The sequence below is a fragment of the Lathamus discolor genome, chromosome 3 (assembly GCF_037157495.1).
Source record: "Lathamus discolor isolate bLatDis1 chromosome 3, bLatDis1.hap1, whole genome shotgun sequence".
NCBI lineage: Eukaryota > Metazoa > Chordata > Aves > Psittaciformes > Psittacidae > Lathamus > Lathamus discolor.
The window spans coordinates 106391303-106410967 of NC_088886.1; the positions used below are offsets into that span (position 1 = coordinate 106391303).

The 19665-nt window shown below is 56.7% G+C and overlaps 2 protein-coding genes across 7 annotated transcripts in view; one reads left to right on the plus strand and one right to left on the minus strand.

Moving 5' to 3' along the window:
• Positions 1 to 19: 19 nt before the first annotated feature.
• On the plus strand, positions 20 to 8332 carry LOC136010200 (prosaposin-like). Its single transcript, XM_065671028.1, has 15 exons — positions 20 to 894; positions 4001 to 4125; positions 4438 to 4515; positions 4609 to 4734; positions 4942 to 5136; positions 5451 to 5594; positions 5729 to 5785; positions 6026 to 6034; positions 6150 to 6257; positions 6463 to 6549; positions 6642 to 6825; positions 6917 to 7086; positions 7163 to 7243; positions 7382 to 7489; positions 7579 to 8332. Exons 1-15 carry the CDS (start codon positions 831 to 833, stop codon positions 7612 to 7614), a joined length of 1572 nt encoding a protein of 523 aa, XP_065527100.1. The 5' UTR covers positions 20 to 830; the 3' UTR covers positions 7615 to 8332.
• Positions 8333 to 8557: 225 nt separating this feature from the next.
• CDH23 (cadherin related 23) overlaps positions 8558 to 19665 on the minus strand; it is a 210215-nt gene continuing 199107 nt past the window's right edge. For 5 of the 6 annotated variants that reach the window (XM_065671015.1, XM_065671016.1, XM_065671017.1 and 2 more), the window contains 21 exons: positions 18969 to 19085; positions 18212 to 18436; positions 17960 to 18129; positions 17547 to 17684; positions 17272 to 17391; positions 16669 to 16846; positions 15700 to 15911; positions 14978 to 15172; positions 14548 to 14658; positions 14234 to 14363; positions 13791 to 14054; positions 13506 to 13667; positions 13155 to 13411; positions 12782 to 12879; positions 12561 to 12681; positions 12311 to 12390; positions 11957 to 11997; positions 11589 to 11649; positions 11042 to 11171; positions 10839 to 10961; positions 8558 to 9646 (listed from right to left, as the gene is read on the minus strand). In XM_065671015.1, the coding sequence (XP_065527087.1) occupies positions 9320 to 9646; positions 10839 to 10961; positions 11042 to 11171; positions 11589 to 11649; positions 11957 to 11997; positions 12311 to 12390; positions 12561 to 12681; positions 12782 to 12879; positions 13155 to 13411; positions 13506 to 13667; positions 13791 to 14054; positions 14234 to 14363; positions 14548 to 14658; positions 14978 to 15172; positions 15700 to 15911; positions 16669 to 16846; positions 17272 to 17391; positions 17547 to 17684; positions 17960 to 18129; positions 18212 to 18436; positions 18969 to 19085 (3260 nt within the window). In that variant the 3' untranslated portion in view covers positions 8558 to 9319. Of the gene's footprint in view, positions 9647 to 10544; positions 10659 to 10838; positions 10962 to 11041; positions 11172 to 11588; positions 11650 to 11956; positions 11998 to 12310; positions 12391 to 12560; positions 12682 to 12781; positions 12880 to 13154; positions 13412 to 13505; positions 13668 to 13790; positions 14055 to 14233; positions 14364 to 14547; positions 14659 to 14977; positions 15173 to 15699; positions 15912 to 16668; positions 16847 to 17271; positions 17392 to 17546; positions 17685 to 17959; positions 18130 to 18211; positions 18437 to 18968; positions 19086 to 19665 lie in introns of all 6 variants that reach the window. The other variant, XM_065671023.1, reaches the window with a different exon arrangement.

The window sequence follows — 19665 nt, forward strand, 5'->3', positions numbered from 1 at the left end:
GAGGCACATCCCGAAACATCAATAGGAATCAGTCTGAATGATAGGACTCTAATTCCCATTGAGTTGCCATTGCCTTGCAGTATGCATGTCCCATCAAGCCTTTGCTATATTGAGCACAGTTGCAGGTTAGAGGCTTGCCAGGGATTGCACCGCTGTTCTCTTCCCTGGACAAACACAATGCCTGATGTGAGGCAACAGCCCTGTGTTGCAATTCCTCTGCCTGGTGTGGGCTGGAGGGAGTTCTTGCTGAAGCTGCTTGATACCAGGCTTCAGTGCTGACTTGCATTTAATGTGGCTGCTTCCCTTTTGTCTTCATTCCTTGCTTTGTTTTGAATAAAATGTGACTTTTTAGATGTTTTAAGCAAACTATGAGGCTACTGCTCAATACACAATTAATTCAGTTGTCCTAAATGTAATGGTCTTTAATATCTTCACTACTGACTTTTTTCTGTAAGGGCAGATGCATTCATCTCTTATGAATGCATCATAAGGGTGAATTTTATGAAGAGCATGGGAAATAGCTGCATTGCATGGTGTTAGGACAGTTCTCTCCCTGGTTGTGTCTATGTTTTGCAGGCAGGAGTGGTTAGTGTTGAGCAGCAGGTTCTGGGCTGGTTTTGACTTCCCAGGAATACCTGCCTTGCTCTGGTCCCTCCCTCTACTTGCAGGCTGGTGATGGTGATTTTATAATCAAGCCATAAGGAGAGGGGTGTGGTAATTGCCCTGTGTGGGTGTGGGTTCTCACTACTTCTCCCAACCCATCCAAGATTCCTCAGTCTGGGAGCAGCACAGGAGAGGAACCAGCCACTGAGGACTATCTTAGGAACAGCATGGAGAGCAAATGGAGTGGCTGGGTGCTGCTGATCCTTTCTGTGTGCCTGGGCTCCTACCAAGGTAAGGCCAGGCATGGGGGTAGGACTCAATGAGAGCCCAGAAAACCCCTCAGAACCCCAAAGCTGTTTGCAGCTGTGGTGTTTAAGCTCCATAGCATGCTTCCTCCCACCTCTGTAGTGATGGAGTTAGGCTAGAGGAGAGTTGAGGCTGGTGGCACTGCTGGCTGCTTGACCTCTTGCCTACTTGGACATGAGCACTGCAGCTTCTGCCCTTAGTGATGATGTCAGGGCAAAAAGTGGTCTGTTCCCTCCCTTTGGACAGCAGGGCTTCAGATGGAGCTGGTGTTCTGCAGTGGTATAGAAGGGAGGACACTTGATGGGGTGTCTCGGCAGCAGTGGGGGAGAGGGCACTGGGACCTGGCTGTCTGTGTGTGATGTGGGAGAAACTCACACCAGACTTTGTTCTCCTCGCATGATGGAGTGACCATGGTGCCACCTGAAACTGTCCCCCTTGTCACTGGGGCTTTGAGTATCTGTGAGCAAATCCTCCTGCAGATGATCTTGTGCTGCTGTCCCCTAGGCCTCCCACAGAAGAGCGAGGAAGTGATACCTGGCTCACTCCCTGCCCCTCCCCAGCAAACAAGTTGTGAAGAGCCTGGTTCTGGAGCTCTGGGCCTTGCTTGAAGGGAATTCATTTATTCCGGGTCCGTTTACCCAGGGAAGCTGTGGAGCTCTGCTGTTGTAGTCAAAAAAACCCAACCTTTTAGGGGGAGAACCTCTTTTGCGCCCTAACTTACCCGATCTGGCTCCTCTGGCATGACCTGCCTGGGTGCTGGCTTTGTGGTGGAGTCGTGACTGCGCACACGTGGCCTGGCGGCTGGGGGGGGGACATGCCGAGGTGCACAGCCAGCAACAGGCGGAGCAGGAATGCGCACCTATGCTTGGCATGTCCGTGCTTCGGGCGATGCCTGCCCTGGAAGCCGGTGGAGGCTCCTGTGGCAGTGGTTGGGCTGCACAGCACTGTGTCTATGGGACCGGGGCCCACTGTCAGCCTTGGAGAAGGATTGTGATGCTGGGAAGAGCGTATTTACGATTTTTGCTGTAATAGGGGTGTGCACCAGGGCGGGACCTGGGGCGCCGGGGCCCACACCGCCACCCCCATGCTTTACATCACAACCTGCTCGCCAGGCTCTGCCGGCTCAGCCAGTGTGCTCCGGGGTTCCATGTGATGCTGGCACAGCTCTGCCAGATGTGGAGCTCGGTGCCGGATCCCCCCTGAGGAAAGCCCACCCCACTCTGGGGGGCTGGCAGCTGGGGATAGGGTCCTCCTGGCTGCCCTGGGGACACTGCATCCCTGCTTGCCTTGTGTGCCATGCTGCGGCTTCGCCGAAAATGGCATCAACTGGTGTCCTGCTGCCTGGGTGCCTGTCAGCATGAGGCTGCTCCGGTGCAGCTCTGAAATGTGGAGGAGAGCTCACAGGGCACCTGCTGCCCTGGTTGCTTGCCCTGTGGTGATGCTTTCCACCTGGAGAAGCTCCTCCTGCTCTCAGCAGTTGGGTGTTGTGATTAGTATTAATTATTTTTGTGGCCCATCGCTTGCCTGAGTTTCATCTTGAGCAGGGCAAGGAGTAAGCACTGAGCTGAGAGCCACAAAGGTGTGGGTCTGAACCACCAGTGTCTTTTAGGACACGTCAATCCCCTCATGCTGTCACTGGCAGCATCCTTATGCTGTTGGTCCGGGCTGTGTCTGTGGGTCAGGCAGGGCCAGCTCAGAAGCAAGTTATGGGGTTGTTGCCTCCCCTCTCCTTTTTTTTGGTGCTGCCCCATCACACTTCCGCTGACTCGCCATTCCTGTTTGCCCTGATGCTGGTGCCAGGGTTAAAAACCTAAATGTCTGTCTCTCAGCTGATGCAGCGACCACGGCATCGCGCTGCTGGAGAGAGAGCTGTGTGGGAAGGCGTGCATGGGAAGCAGGGGGGACTCGCCCTGCCCCTGGGCTCACTCCTGCCCCAGTGCTGCCGTCAGCCCGATGGGGTAATCACTGCCGGAACACCACGGAGGCACCCTCTGAGCTGCGCCAGCGTGTTTGGGAGCGGCGGGGCTGGTAGGGGGCTCAGGGGGACCCTGCCCACAGCTCCCACTCATGGGGACTTGCTGGGGTGGCCCCTGGGTACCTCAAGCCGCTGTCCCAACGTGTCCCACGGATGAACCAAAGGTGTTGCCAAAATCTGGCGTGCAGGAAAACAGCTTTTGGGGAGAAACCTGATAAGGGCAGGGTGGGTGGAAGGAGCAGTTTCTGCCTTCGGCTTTATTCCTGCTATGCAAGATCATGGGGCCAGGGCTGGGTGATAAAAGCTGTACGCAAATGCTCTGGGGGAAGAGGGGATGTTCGCTTAGACAAGGGTATGCAGCAGGGTCTGTCTGTCTGCTCATGTGCTGCTCCCCACGTGCCCCCGGGATTTGCAGGGCAGCTCCGGCCAAAGCAGGATAGCGAAGGGCCTGGGTTGTGCTGGCTTCTTGCCTCCTGTCCAGCTGCATCCTGGGTGAGCACAGCCCCTGGTGGGAACAAACCCTCGCCCCATCCCAAATGGATCCTGACACACAGAGGTGGCGATTAAACCAGTGGCATTGTGCCGTAGCACCATGCTGCTCGGGCAGCCAGGGTGGGCGCTGCTGCCGCTGTGCAGGGGTTTGCAGCCAGGAGAAAACGCTGGCGTTGGGAGGAAATGGAAGAAAAGTAACAACCCAAAGCGGGGTTGCTCAACCATTGCTGGGAGCCGCGGCGTGGCCGGCACCCCACGGGGCTCCTTCTGCAAGACTTATGGCCTTTATGGGAGCAGCCGCCTCCCCAGCGCGTTGAAGGGTGCTGTGATGATCCCCAAGTCCGCTCTGCTTTCGGCACGGGCCCAAAGCTGCTGTGACACACTGGTGGTAAAGCTGGCAGCACGCGCTGGCCCGGCAAAGCCTGCGTTTGCTGGGCTTATAAAATCATGTGGAAAACCCAACAACCGCACCGCCATTGCGAAAGCTGAGGGTGAATCACAGTGGGAGGGTGAAGAGCATCGCCCCAGCTTGCGGGGCAGGGTGGTGGAGCGGTTGGTGTAAGGCAAGAGATGGTCTTGGGGCGCTCTTGGGGCACTGATGGTTTTCTTTCCTCCCCCCCAAAGCTGGGGCCAGCCCCCTCCACGAGTGCAGCGAGCGGCCGGAGGACTGGTGCCGCGATGTGGTGACAGCAGCCAAGTGTGGGACGCTGCAGCTCTGCCAGATCTCCGTCTGGGACCAGGCTGTGGGGGTAACTGTGCCAGGAGGCAGGCATGCAGGGGCATGGAGTGGTGTGTCCATCCTGACTCCAAACGTGGGGCTGGGGGGAAAACCCCAGCCTGGCCGGCCCAGTGCTGGGCACCCAGAGGAGCACTGGCTGACGGTGTCAGGCAGCAATGTGTCTGCAGAGTGAGCAGCAAAAAGGAATCGATGCTCCAGGGTATTCCCAAGTGCCCCTTGATGGGGTGTTTCTGGGGGGTCAGAAACAGATCTGGCTCGGGATCTGAGGAGCAAGTGGTGGGTCTGGGCGCCGTGGCAACATCCGCTGTGTCCCCTCTCTCAGCAGAAGGGAATCCCATGTCACCTGTGCCAGATGGCAGTCTCTGTGGTAGGCAAGATCCTGCAGGACAACCGCACTGAGGTGGGTCGCAGCCTGGCATGGAGTGTGGGTCTGGAGTGTCACCCCCACACTGGTGGGGGCCACCCCCGCCTGACCTCTCCCCTTGTTACCTAGGAAAAACTGCGGCTGTTCTTGGATAAGCAATGCCAGTACCTGCCCTTCCAGGACTGGTCTGTGAAGTGCAAGAGGATGGTGGACACCGGCATCCTCATCCTCGTCCAGCTGGGCAAGCAAGTGCTGGTAACTGGTGGGGGACCCCTTTGGGTTTGTGTTTGCCCGTGGTTTGGGGTATCTTGTGGGCTTGGAGAGCAAGGGAGGTGCGTGGAGCCTGGGACAAAACCTCCATAGGAACGAGGTGGGGATGGCAATGACCCAGGCTTGGTGGCGGGAGGGAGGAGGGTGATGGGGCAGACGCAACCGCAAGCCGCCATCCCTCTGCTCCCCAAGGCTGACCCGAAGGTGGTGTGCGGGACCATCAAGCTGTGCCAGCCCCGGGAGAGCCCCACAGGAGCCCTGAAGTTTCAGGAGCCGCCACCAGCCCCTGCCGGCCCTGCTCAGGACTTTGCTGACCTGGTCACCCCCTTCATCGCCAACGTGCCCCTCCTGCTCCATCCCCAGCAGCTGCCTCGTGGTGAGGCCCAGGTACTATGGCACGGGCAGGGATGCCATTGATGCCGCCCAAGGGTGAGAATCAGCGGAGCACCACCCATTTAACCATCATTTTTTAAAAGCATTAAGCTTACTGTACAGCTGAAACAGCATCTGCTTTGGGGTGTCACCGCTTTGGGGTTGCGATATTGCAGGAGGCAGGGCAGGGACCAGAGAGATGCTGGCCAAAAAGCTACCCCAGATTGAGACAGGGCATTTAAACCCCGGCCTAGAAAATGAAGGCACCGGGGCCACTCAGTTTTATTTCTGGGATCTACTGATGTGTTGCTGCCTGTGTTATCCCGCAGGAGAAGGAAGAGGTGTGTGAGGAATGCCTGCGGCTGGTGGCTGCTGTGCAGCTGGAGCTGGGGACCAATGCCGCCTTCACTCAGGCGCTGGTGGCCCGCACTGAGTGGGCATGCGAGGGCCTGGCACCCGACCTGGCACAGCAGGTAAGGGTGCTGTCGTCGTGCTGGGCATGTGAGCATCTTCTGCAGCTTTGGGGCATCTCCCCGGCAGACTGTGGTGTGGGCAGGGGGGGTGTCCGTCCACCCCTGGGTGCTGACGCCGTGTCTCCCCCGCACAGTGCAAGCACTACCTGGCCGAGTACATGGACACGGCCGTCCGGCTGCTCCAGTACATGGTAAGTGGGTGAGCAGCTCCCTGGGGCTGCCAGGGACGGGTGGGTGCTGGTGAGGGGGTCCCAAGTGGCACAACCAAGGGGACCTCATCAGCGAGTGCAGGGCCCTGCTCTTGTCTTTTTACTTAAACCCCACTGCTTTATATCCCTACAAATAGTTTTCCCCTCTCTCCGGCTCACAACTGTTGTAATTCCTTTTTATTCTCTCTTTTTCTTGCCGTTTTCTGGTCCCTCCACCGGCAGCTGGCTGAGGTAAGCGAGGCCCATGCCCCAACTGGCTGAAATCACCCTCCATTGGCAACTGAGGGCACAGACTCACCCTCCTGGGGGGGGTGATGCCCACCCGATTTAAGACGTCTCTCCCCAGGACCCCATGGAGCTGTGTGGCCAGCTGGGACTCTGCTCCTCTTCCTCAGTGCTGCCCCTCCACACACTGCTCGCAGAGAAGACGATACAGGTCCTGAGCATGCTATGGGTAAGCGAGGACCTCTCCCGACTCAGACATGCTCCTTCAAATCCAAATGCTGGGAAGCAGGAGCCTTATTCTGCTTTTTTTGTTTTCCCCTGAAGCATCTCCATTTTTCCGAGGTGGGGAATATCTCCTGTGGGGGTTGATGGCTGGGTGGGAGGGGGGCAGCGCTGGGGGGCTCGGTGTGCATCCCGCTGCCTTTTCCCCACAGGACAGGGAGGGGACCACTCCGCTGTGTGAGATGTGCCAATTTGCTGTGAAGGCGGCCGAGAGCCTCCTGGAGAACAACGTGACGGAGGTGAGCCCCGCTGCTGCTGGCCAGGGATGGGGGCACTGGGAAAGGGGGCAGCAAGGAGTGGGGTTTTCCCTCTGCCTACCTTCTCCCGGCAGGAGCAGCTGGTGAACGACATCGAGAAGGTGTGCTACATGCTGCCCCACAGCGTCATCGGGCAGTGCAAGGACTTCGTTGACTCCTATGGCAAAGCCGTGGTCATCATGCTGCTGGAGGCCACCGACCCGGCGGCTGTCTGCACCATGCTGCGCTGCTGCCCCCGGAGCGGGGACACCCGCCGCGGTGAGCTGGGGGGCCCGGGTGGACCGGGGCACCATGTCCCCGGGGAGAGGGGTGCTAACACTGCTAACACAGGCCCCGCTGTGTCCCGCAGGACCTGCCACGCTGGAGCAGCTGGCAGCGGGCGCAGGAGCGTTCTGCAATGTCTGCCAGATCATCATCACGTACTTTGACAACGAGCTGCTGAAGAACGAGACGCTGGCGGAGCTGGGTGACATGCTGCAGAAGGGCTGCGAGCTGCTGCCCGCACCGCTCACTGGCACGGTGAGCTGCGGGGAGCGCCCGCCCCGGGGGGCCCCCCCGGCACCCCTCGCTCTGCTCACCCCTCTCTCCTTCCCAGTGCGAAGCGCTCGTGGTGCAGTACGAGCCAGAGGCTGTGCGGCTCTTCGTGCAGATGATGGACCCCACCTTCGTCTGCACTGTAAGTGTTCCTGGGGCAGCCCTGACACAGATGGGCATCCTTTGTCCCAACCTGGGGGTCTGGGAGAGGGGCAGTGGGCTCAAAGTGTGCTCACGGGTTTTCTCCTTCCACCTCCCACCCTTTTCCTTTGCCATACAGAAAATAAAAGCTTGTGACTCATCTGAGGAGGGTCTCCTGGGCTCAGACCTCTGTGCCTTGGGCCCGCAATACTGGTGCAAGAACATGGCCACAGCGATCAAGTGCCAGGTAAGTGCTGGCCACATCCCCTCCCCTGGGTTTGCAGTGAGCCAGGAGGCCCTGCCTCCCACCACCCTCCTTCCCCGTCTCTCCCGCAGGCCGTTGAGCACTGCCGGCGTCACCTATGGAACTAGGAGTCACCTCCCCGGCTGGCTGCGCTTGCCCCGCTGTTTTGGTTCAGGATCCCAGATACCCTCCCGTGGGATGCGCCTGCACCCATGGATGGCAATGGCAGGAGCCCACCAGCCTGACCATCCCGGCAGGGGCTGTGGGGTGACCCAGACACTTCTGCCACTTCCATCCCTGCGGTCTGGATTTCTAAATCGGGTTAAGGGACTCATTGGTATTTTCAGGACTGCGGATTCAGCCTTGTTGTCTCTCAGAGTCCTTGTAAAATCCCCATCCCCACTTCTATCCCCATCCCCCTTGTAAGACCCAGATCCTACAGCGTGAACAGGCTGGGATGGTTTCTGCTGCCCAAATGCTAGCCAGCTCTGGGCGGCTGGCAGCCAGCAGCCTCATACCACAGGTCTTGTCAGCTTTTGGCAAGCCCAGCACTTTGCTGGTCCCTCTTCAAATTGGTGTGGCTTTCTTTTACACCTCCCTTCCCCTTCTTGCCCTATAAGGAAACACAGTGGATTAAATTTACAGATATATATACCTTAAGTATGCCCTGAATAAAAAACGAGTGAGTCTGGGGGCAAAGAGTCCCTTTCATCCACACATCCTTGCTGGTGCCCCTGTGCTGACCCAGCTGTGGTGGAGAGGGGCAGCGGGGCACTGGCTTGTCCTGGCCCAGTCCTGAGCGTGCACGGGAGCATCTCACTGAAATAAACTCTTCCCGTGAGCGCAGCTGGTTGTCTCCCTCCTGCTTTTCCTGGTGTGTAAGATGGGGCAAACCTGTGGGAGGTTTAATGCCTCCCCCAGTCTTTGGGGTGCAGCAAAACCTGGGGCAGCATCTTGTGAAGGTGATGGATTAAGGGGTGAACTAAAGGGAAAAGGGCGTTTTCTCTTCAAAAGGTCTTTTGAGTAAGCTGAATCCGGGAATGTGATCAGGGAGGAAGGACGACAGACAGGTTACCCAAAGCCATAGACAGTGTATTTCTGAGTCCCGTAACAGACCGTGCCCGAAACTCTCCACAAGGTTACGACTGGAAACAAATCCCCAAACGAACGAACCCAAAATTAAAAGAGAAGGGGAAAGAAAAGGGCAAGAAAAAACACGCACGAGCACTCCACATCCAGAAGCCCCAGTTATTGTCAGTCTCTTTCAACGTCGCAACATGTTTCGGTAAAGCCAGCAAAATGGAGAAATGCTTTCGGTTTTGGTTTGGGTTTTTTGGGGGTCTTTCCTTGCTGGAAAGGTGCTGTTAATGCCAAATGGACTTGGCCTCTCCTCACGCTGCCTGGTCCTCCCTGTGCCTGTGATTGAGGTATGATGGCTGCTTGTCCCCAGTCTGCGCCCGGGGATGCAGCACATCATCTGCACCTCTGCTGCACTTTCACCCCTATCCAGCCTGGACTCATTGGATTCATTTTGCTTTTTTTTTCTTAAAAAAAACCCTTTTTCATAAGAAAAAATAATTAAAAAAAACTAATGCTTTCATGGATAAATGACAGGCGAGTAAAAGCATACCAGTCCTGAGAGCCCTTTCCTGGGGCCAAGCTCTCCAAGGCTGCTGGAGCGATGCGCACTGGTTGGCCTGGACTCGTGCAGGGGAAGGGGGGGGCAAGAGCTGGTCTTGGGGTGCCCCTGGCCCCCACCACAACCCCCTGATCTGTGCTTCATCCCCGCCGGCCCTGGCTTGCCTAGAGGAGCACAACCACCAGCACTGCTCGTCATAACTCAGTGATCTCCAGAGGGCTCTCCATGATCACCTCCCGCATCTTGTGCAGGGGGGTGGACTTGGCCGACTCAGTGCGGGCGTTGTGGTCGCTGTAGCCCCCGCAGTCAGTGGTCAGAGTCTCCAGCGAGCGACCCAGCACCTTCTGGTCGTCCTCGGGTAGGCTGTTGAGGTCAGAGGCGAGCAGCGTGCCCGTGCTGCCGTGCACCACGTGGATGCCGTCGGGACCTTTCAGCTCCACCGGCTGCTTGTGCCGGAAGCGGAGGCTGCCTTGGCTGGGGCTGCGCTCCTCCTCTTCTTCCTCCAGCTCCTTCTGGATCAGCTGTAAAAAGTCCATGGAGCAGAGAAATCACTACCGTGTCCAGAGCAGGTCCTGCTTCCTGCCTCCAAACCGTCTGCAATGCTGGAGCTCAGTGGGAGGGACAGTACCCTCCTCTTCTGAAGTGTGGTGATGAGGATCACCAGCGCGCTGATGGTCTCCAGCCAGATCGCTCATTCATCTGGTGGGTGCACCAGCTGCCAGCCAGGTGGTGTGTCCAGCAGCAGCCCCCGCAGCAGCCAAGGGGGAGTTTGGACCCTGGTTGGGGTTTGGGGTTGTATGGGGCAGAAGGCAGACAAGGAAAGGAGTTGAAGGAAGGCTGGAGGCAGATAAGGGCGAGGAGGGATAAGGGGACAGAAGGGTTGAAAGGGTGTCTCCCATCCTTCTGCTCTCCTCTGCTCTGTTTGCCCCATGTTTTGCCCCCCATGAAGAGTGGAAGGCTGCAAGAAGAGTTGCTTCTCCCCTCACCAGCCCTTCTGTACCAAAACCCTCTGTCCCAGCCTTTTTGCCTCAAAACTTGTTGGGTTGATAAGCTCAGGAGGAGCACAGGGGAGAGAAGATGTCCCTGCATGTGCATAGGGACCTGCAGCTTCTTGGCCACCTTTGGCAGAGAGACAGGAGATGATGGACAGAGCCTACTCAGAGACCAAGGGGTAAGGTGCTGCTGATGCTCAGAGGGATACGAAAGCTGGAGCACTGTGGGGAACCAGCAGCCTCAGTAGAAACCCAGTGTCTGGCTCGTTTTGGCCAAGCAGAGAATGGAGACACCACTGAGTGATGGGGGCACCACTGAGTGATGGGGACCACAGCTGCAGGGAGTGACTGAGAAGGGCTGAGAAGACACACTGCATCCCAGAGGGCACGGCAAGCATCTCCCCATGCCCATGCACACCACGTCTACCTCTGAGACCGAGGAGCGGTCCCCCTGACTGGCGGTGGCCTTATGCACCATCCGCTGGGCAAAGAGTTTTTTCAAGCGCATGTAATCATCCAGGACCACCTTCAACAGAGAGCCCTGGGTGGAGGGGGAAGAGATGATGGGTTACCTGAGGGACACGGCTTGGTTGGAGGGAGGCTGACCCCATCCCAGCATTTTATGAAACAACATCACCCTCCGGCACCGCAGCTGTCAACCTGGAAGCTGTAGCAGTTGGAGAAGACCCCTGGGTGGAGGATGCCCATGCTCAGCACTCACCTTGATGGGTCCCTCCCGCATGATCTGCCCCAGCTTGGCGATGTTGTCGTACTCCTGGATGGCTGCCCGCAGGTAGCGGTCATCCTCAGGCTTGGCTGCGGAGGGCTCTCGCCCGAAGGTCCCCTGTGGGTGGAGAGAGTAGCTGAGGAGGTGGCAGGGGCCCCGGGCGCAGCAGGGAGGGTCCTGTGGGGGCCATGTCTCACATGGGTGCGGGCAGGGCTGTTCCAGAGGTCAGTGATCTCGCTCAGGTTCTCCGGCAGGTCATCCTCGTGCTCTGCCTGGGCTGCCAGCTCCATGTTCCTGCAGAAGGGGTCCAGCCATACCGGGTTGGCCCTGCCCGGGGGAGAGGAGCACCTCTCAGCACAAGGAAGGAGCCGCAGCATTCGTAACCCCATCCGAAGCCCGGATGCTGAGGTTGTGCTGCCTCCTCCTGCCGTGTGGGGGCATGAATTCGGCTGATCTGGATCCAGAGGTGTGTCGACACCCACTGGTCATCTCTGCTTACCCCAAGGCTGGCCAGTATTGCCACAGGTGGAGTCACAGGAGAAAGCACAAGGTCTTTTGGCTTTGAAAGCTCTCAAGGCAAGCAGCCATAGCATGCCTGGCTGCATCCCTCTACAGAGCAGAAAGGTACAGCATCTCCACTTCCCAAGCATCTCTGGCTACAAAATACAGGCATCCCTCTCTTGGGAGCAGCATGTGATCTTGCAAGGTGGCAAACCAGGGAGAGGAAGGAAAGGGAGAACTCACCCATCAAAGGAGTACTTGTTGGTGTTTGGCATGTCCATGATGTCCATGAAACCTCTGTTTCCTGAAAGAAGCAGGGACGAGAGTTAAAGAGTGGCATGTTGGTGGGCTGAGCAGTAAACCATGTGGCAGCACTTCTTTATCAGGGACGGAAATTCAGTGACCAGAAAGGCACTGGTGGCATGAGAAGTGTACTGGGATGCAGCTGGTAATGCGGAACCTGGAAGCTGAGAAAAGCTTCCCACCAATGGGCCTTGCTGGGCAGGATCACTTCGGATTTATACCCCACAGACATCCCCCACGTCACCCCCTCTATGCTCTTTATGCACCATGTTATCTCATGCATCTGGAGAACCCCAAACACTGCTCACCAGTGGAGCCAGCCACTATGGCTTTCAATTTCCTTTTGTGCCTGTGAAGGAAATACAGCAAATCAGGGACGAAAATAAAGAAGATGCTCCAAAGGAGAGGGGGACACAGATTTGCAACAACCCTGCAAACAGCCCCTGTATCTATAAGGATGGCATGTGTGCGGGGGGAGTGCTGCTATCAGTATTGAAGCCATTACACTCTGGGGGAAGAGGGGCAATTTCTGAACTAGGCTGAACCCTGGCACAGAATGTGTCGGGAAGCTGATGACGTCCCTTGCTTACTGGCATTGTCAGGGCTGGGAGCAGCTACATGGGTCCCCCTGGTCAGTGAGGCAGAGCCTGGGGGCTACTCACACTGTCCGGTAGTACCAGTTCATGAGGATGAAGAGCATGGCAGCCAGAAAGAGCAGGATGGCCAGCACGATGATCGCCATCTAGGAGAGCAAAGGGGTAGTGGCAATCTCTGGCACCCAGTGATGGGCACCCTCCTGAAATTATTTGGGTGAGGCATATCTCCAGATCACAGAGGGCCATGGAGGATGGGATGGGACATCATTGCCCCACCTGCAAGCAGCAGCCATCTCCGCTCCAGCTGGACCATTACCTGCAGAGCTGAGAGGTCGTCTGGGGCCTGGGCAGTGATGGCGGGCTGCACGTCCAGCACGTTGTAGTTCCTGAAGAGGTTCCTCAGCTGCTCCTTGTTCTCATCTATCATCTGAATCACCCTGGGAAGAGAAGTGCTGCTTGGGCATCTTGACATTAATGAGGCTCCCCAAGGTCTCAATGGGCCAGGATATGGGCTGGGTGATTGGCCGGGTTACATACCGCTCCACGTCCAGGATGCGGTTGGTCTCCCTGTTCACTACATGGATCAGCAGCTCTGTTTGTGCAAAGTTCACCCGACCTTTCTTGTCAACATGGAACTGGGGAGACACAGCAAGGTCTGCACTGTGGGAGAGGTGTCTCCTCAGGGGGCATCTCCCATACATGCCCTGAAGTGTGCTCATGTGATAAGAGACCCTCAAGCATGACATGGGTTTGGACCCCTTTGATATGCCCCAGCCTCATGTGTATGCGGACCTTTAGAGCTCAGGGGTTTCTATGGTTTATACAGGCAGGGCACCCTCAAAGGACACCTTCCAAGCAGCTTGCGGAAGGTCATCTACCCCTCAAAGCAACCTCAAAGGTGGATGGTTACCTGCACATCATCTGTATTGACAATAGCACCCGTGATGTTGGAGAGCAGGCTGATGAACTCCTCCTCAAACTGCCTGACTTTGTCTGGGATCTCATTGATAATGATCTTGACTCGCTGGTCATCTCGCAGGATGTAAATCCCCACAATGGCTGTGTCGTTGTGGCCCACCAGGTCAGAGGCCATGATGTCCACCACGAAGTAGCCAGGGTTGTAAGCCGTGAAGAGGTCAAAGGTTCGCAGGATCCCATCAAGGGTTCCTGGGGGAAGAACGGTCACAAACCCAGGACTAGTGATGCTGGCCATGGGGATGTCTTTGGCCACAGGGATGTCTCTGGCATGCAGGGAGCGCACCTATGGTGAAGATGTTGGCCACCTCCTCAGAGTCATTGGAGTGCTGCTTGATGTAGCGGATGCCCAAGATGTTGTACAGGACCAGGCTGTTATTGCCTACATCGGCATCCACTGCAACCACCCTGATCAGCTCTGATCCCACCTTGGCATCAGTGGCAACCCCTTTGAGAGAGAGACAGGACAGGGACCTGGGGCCAGGCTGGCTCTCACTGCCCCTTCATATGGCTGGATTTTACCCAGAGCACCACTGGCTCCTGGTTCCCCCCAGATCCCAGCACCCCTTACCCGCTGTGTACTCTGACTTGGTGAACTGGGGGGATTGGTCATTGATGTCGTCCAGGAGAATGCGCACCTCCTGGAGGGTCAGGTCCCCACTAAGATCCCAGGGCTGGGCTCTGCCTGCTTGCTGGCCTTGGGGAGGGGTCCAGTTCCTCTGGCTGGATGCTTTGACGATGATGGAGTAGTATGGCTCCTTCTCCCGGTCCAGGTCTTGCAAGACCTTCAGCTTCCCCTCTCGGCTCAGCTGGAAGTTGTTCTCCTGATTCCCATCTGAGTGCAGAAAGGGGTACCCTGTTAGTCCTCTTTGGGCTCAGCATTTTTGAAATGCCACCTCGCCTGCTGACCAGGGCAGAAAGGCAACGAGGACACGATGGAAATGACAGAAACCCTTGGTGAGGACTGTACAAGGAGGTAAAGAGCTGCCCATCCCCTCCCCACTTGGCACCCACCTGCTATGAAGTAGTAGACGATGGCATTGGAGCCCTCATCTGCATCCACCGCCCCAGTGACGTTCCCCACCACAGTGCCTGGCCGTGAGTGCTCCGGGACGGAGAGGACCTGGTACTGGGGACTGTCCCTCTACCAGAGACCCCAGGAGAAGGGAGGATTATGAGAACTGAGGTGGCTTTAAAAACAATTGGACAAATCCCATCATGCTCTCCACCATGACGATGCCCAGAAGTGCGTGCTCTACCACACACACTCACTGGCACCCCCATCCCTGCATCCCCTGTATTCCAGCCCCTCCATCCTGGCACCTTACAGGCGGCCTGAGGAAGAGGGGCTCGTTGTCATCGATGTCATCGAGCGCAACCTGGAGGGGCTGCATGGTCTCGTAGGCTGGCTGTCCCTGGTCGCAGGCCACGATGATCAGCTGTGGAGAGAGGCAAAAGGGCGATCCTGGGCACAACCATGCGGGGCAGGAGACACTGCTGAGGTAGGAACAGTGAGAACAGCTGGGGGACAGAGGATTCTGGGGGGATTTAACAGGGAATTGGGAGTGGGCCCACCAGGATTCAACTCCCTGATGGCACTTGATAACAACCCAATTCCTGCTAAGTTGTGGCACCTTCACAACTGCGGTAGCTGACCCCATCCCCACCACATCATTTGCATCCCGCCGGTCCTGCACCAGACCCACCGCCTCGAGGACCTTCCCAGCCACCCTGCAGTTGTGCTGCCGCCCGGCTCACGTTGTACACCGCCTGCTTCTCCCTGTCCAGCCGCATGGCCGTTTGGATCAGCCCGCTGACTGAGTCGATGCTGAAATACTCCCAGTCTTTGTTCCCTGCCCCAGTTTTCAGCAGGTTGTAGAGCACCTCTCCGTTGAGGCCCTCATCTTTATCCGTGGCGTAGACCTCGTAGACATTGGACCGCAGGGGGATCTCCTGTTTGCACATATGCAGCCTTTCAGCCCCACCATTGTATGCAAGCCCCCTGCTCCCCCTGCCCCTCCAAACCCCCTTGCATCAGGATCAGCAGGCTCCCACTGCCAAAATCTAACTGGAGGCTGGTAACATGAGGCTATGATTCCCTTTTGTGTGGTGGCTGCTCTATGTATATGTTGGGGACTTGCTGAGCCAAGCCTGGCTTCCCAGAAAGAAGAAACATCTTAAATGTCAGCATTTTGGCCCTTGATTATAAACAGGCTTGTCCCGCAGTGACCGTCTGTTTACTTATTTTGCATGCTGCTGGGGTTTCTGTTCCCCAGAGCTGCCCCAGCATCCCTGCTCGCACGTATGGAGAGGGGCTGCTGCTGACGGTCCAGCCCCATGACCTTCTTGCCACGTGTTAAACCAAGGTCTTGTTTCACCCCTGGTGGAAATGGAGGTTGGATTTTGCCACTGGTAGGCAGGAGGACTCCTGGGAATGGTCTTGGCATGTCATTACCTCCCTTGTCTCTCAAGGGATTTACCTCCTTGATGTGCAGGATGGTGCCATTGGGTGGGCGGATAAAGACGGGACGGTTGTCATTGATGTCGATGACCTCAATGTGGAGCATGGTAGTCCCCCAGAGAGGGGGATGCCCCTTGTCCGTGGCCACCACAGTCAGGTTGAACCTCTCATAGGACTTCAAGCGCCGCCGGGACGTGACAAGCCCGGAGTCTTTATTGATCTTGAAAGCCTCTGGGGGAAAAAAAACCCCACATCTCTGGCTCAGGACACTTTGCACCAGACAAATTATAGTCAGAAACCAGTATACCAGCTGAAGCACACCCCTCACTGTTGGGAAGTCCCCATCAAGGGGTGATGCAGCAGAGCTGCCCGTCTGAGGCCAGGGATGTGGATGGTTTCAGGGTTTTCAGAGCATCCCTGCCTGTTGCCACATCCCTGATATGCGCCAGTGCCAAAGGCCCTGCTCTCAGGCCACCCCTAGCTATGTTTCACTCCTGCCCAGGCAGTGGTCAGAGGAGCCTATGGGTCTCAGGAAAGTGAATGTTCTGCCATTCCCCTCTACATTTATGTTGGCTTTTGCCTGGCTCCCATCACTCCTCAGTGTGCAGAGATATACTGCATTTCAGGGACTATCACTATCCACCCACAACCTTCTAGCCTTTTTAGTTTTACTCTGAAGTGTGCAGTGAGTTTGCTCCAAGACACATTTGTGTACAGAGAAAGTGCTGCTGTGCTGGCGGAGACAAGAGGATAAGGCAAGGGTGGGCTGCAGGCTGAACCCATAACATGCCACGCCATGAGGAACTGCGTACTGTGGAGCAATACCGAAAGCTCTACCCTTTCGGGTTTTCTCCTGGGAGTGCATGCACAACCTTGCTTCAAAACAGCTGCAGCACATGGGGTGTAGGCTTGGTCCCTATGTCTCCTCCAATTGCTCTTCACCATAACCCTCCTTCCCGGGGAGGAGCACCCCACCACCATTACCTACCAGCTCCGGGGCCCTCGATGCTGTAGGTCACGATGCCATTGTCCCCTTCATCCAGGTCTGTGGCAGTCATGGTGATCACTGATGTCCCCGCTGGCTCATTCTCATAGACGCTGGTGCTGAACTGGGTCTTGCTGAACTGGGGCCTGAAGTCATTGATGTCCAGGACTGTGATCAGCACCTTCGACAAAGCACAGCCAGCTGGTGACGTGAGGCTGGAGATGGCTAGGCAAGCTCTGGAGGCTGTACCCCTGCTGTGACCCAGGGCTACACTGCCAGACTGTGGTGCCCTTCCTGCTATTTGTTTAGTTCTGCTAGCTGAATTCCTGCCTCCAACAATGGGGGCTGTTGCGGCTGGGGCACCCATTCACACTAGAGCACTTGCAGACAATAGTGTCACCCTCCCCTGCCCCTCCTGCAGACATGCTGTCCCTGCAGCACAAATTCCCTTGCACCATCCACCCCACAGCCCTGAGGCCATCTGTTCTTCCTTCTGCCTGGCTCCTCCCAAAGACCAACTAGCCTGCTGAGGAGGAAAGCCTGAGGTCTAACACCTTCTTGCTGGTGGCCACCTCACAAGGGGTGGTGGGAGGAGGAGAACTCCACCTGCACAGAGTTCTCCCGACGGTTACTGGAGATGTCCCCAGGGTTGTCTCTGGCCACGGCTGTCAGTGTGTAGTGATCCTTCTTCTCCCGGTCCAGGGCTGACAGGATGTAGATGTCACCCTGCAGCACATAAAGACCTTCAGGTGGACCTCATCTGGCAGAGCTGGTACTTGAGAAGGGGCAGAAGGTGAGCGGTGGGAGCAAGGAACAAGGTGAGACCTTGTCAGCCTCCCCTCCCTTTCTCCCCTCTGTTCCAGCCTCAGTTGGCTCCTTACCGTATTGGGATTTATCCCAAACTTGCCCTCTCCATCTCCCAGGCTGTACTGGATGAGAGCAAACCGCCCAGAATCTGCATCTGTGGCCTTGACCCTCAGGATGACTGTACCCAATGGCACGTCCTCAAAGACAGCTTTCTGCAAGCAAAGGGAGCAGGCAGGACTGGCTGCTTCATCACTTATGCTTTTAGCAGGAAGTAACCAAGGGCACAGAGGGGCACCCAGGGGTGGGCACAGAACAGGATTTCACACATTCAGAGTACGTTGGTTGGTTGATCATCTTCTTCACATGGTTCAAGCACAGGCAGAGGGAAGAGAAGGTGACCATGGAGAATCCCCCAGCTCTATGCCTGACTTCTCCAGGCAGGCACTGCTCAGCCCCACATGGACTTGAACAGGGGACCCCAGCTCACCTGGTAGGATGGCTGGCTGAAAACGGGATTGTTGTCATTGATGTCCACTATCTGGAGGTACACAGGGATCTCAGCAGATCTGCGGGGGGAGCCGTTGTCGGAAGCTCGGACAGTGAAGTTCAGCCACTGCACCTCCTCGTAGTCCACCGTCCTGTTGGCCACAACCTTCCCTAGAGGATGTCAGACCCTGACATGAGACACCTGCCCCAGGCCACTGACCTGCCTCAGACTCCCGCTCCCCAGGCCACCGACCTGCTGACTGGTCTTCAAGACAGGCGTAGCCTTCCGGGGAGAGGTTCAGCAGCTCGTAGGTGATCTGGCCATTGGCACCTTTGTCCGGGTCCACTGCTGAGATGGAGATGAGTGTGGTGCCCTGTGTGGCTCCCTCCAGGATCTTCTCAGTGAAATAGGTGACGCCAAAGGGGCGGAAGCGGGGGGTGTTGTCATTGACATCCAAGACATTGACTGTCAGCTTGGCTGTGGCCCATGGTGGACACCACAGGTGAAGAGAACAGGAAGAGGAAGTGAGAAAAAAAGGGAACAAAACATGGGAGAAAGGAAGGTTGTAAAGATAGATACAAGCATAAAACTAAATGGTGCTGGTTAATCAAGAAAAAATACAATCAGTAAAGCTGCTATGCCCTGAGGTGGCTGTGGGACACCTACTTCAGACCTACTCCTGATTTTTGTGTTCTTTCTCACATGCAGGCCTCAATTTACCAGGAGCAGGCAAGACATGATGGAGGTGGTAATGAAGAAATGGATGCCTCCTATGGCACAGTTATGGGCACACAGCCCTCTCCATCCCTAGTGCAGCCCTGGCTTGTCAGGGCCATTCACTAAAGGAGAACCTGAAGCTGATGGGAGCTGGTCCAAGACTGGTCCCACTAGAAATGTTGCTGTTCAGAGTGGAGAAGGAGGTGGGAGAGCGGCCAGCTACCCAGAAGCTGCACTGGGAAAGGCTGTGCCAGCCCTGGCCCTGCACTCCCTGGGTAGAGCCCATGCTTACCATTGGGCACGCTGACTGAGCGGTCGATGACTTCACTGGCATTGTCATGGACAGAGATGGTGATCTCGTAGGTGGCCACCAATTCCCGGTTGAGGGGACTTTTGATCTTCACAGCTCCTGGGAACCCCAGAGAGATGGGTGTCACAGGTGGTGCCTGCACCCCCCCACACTGAGGACCCCCAGCAGGCTGGTCTGTACCAGCCAACTACTGCATTCTCTGCTGCACTTGCTCTCCTGCCTCCCCGCAAAGGCTAAACAGGGAAAACACTTGATAGCTACTGGAGGAGACAACTTCCCTCCCCCTGCTTTTCACCTCCTGCCTTCCTGCCTGTTCCCTGCTGCCCAGCTAACAGGTTCTTATGCTGCCTTAGCCAGGTAAAGGGTTTGGGTTGTGTAGAAGAGGGGCTTGGGAGCAACTACTGCTGCTGCCCTGCATGACCCCATTTATGTCAGGCTCAGCATCCAGGCACCTTTAAGAGTCTTGTACTATATCACTTCCAACAAGGGTGCTTTTCTTTCATGAGTCAGCTCTGTGCTTCCAAAACAGACATGAGGAGCTCCTGGACCTCCTTCCCCGAGGGTAGAGCCCACCACCTACCCCCAGAGTGCCCCTTCTGCTCCCCCAGTGAGGGTGCCTACATCCGGTCTGCCAAGGCTGAGCAGCCCCCAGCCCACTGTGGGGCTGCCTGCCATGGAG

Bases quoted from the DNA above. Each gene is read 5' to 3' on its own strand.
- LOC136010200 (XM_065671028.1), top strand. From the start codon at position 831: ATGGAGAGCAAATGGAGTGGCTGGGTGCTGCTGATCCTTTCTGTGTGC. The intron at 5,595-5,728 runs GTAAGGGTGCTG...TCCCCCGCACAG, and splicing joins CACCCGACCTGGCACAGCAG to TGCAAGCACTACCTGGCCGA. The intron at 7,244-7,381 runs GTAAGTGTTCCT...TTTGCCATACAG, and splicing joins ACCCCACCTTCGTCTGCACT to AAAATAAAAGCTTGTGACTC.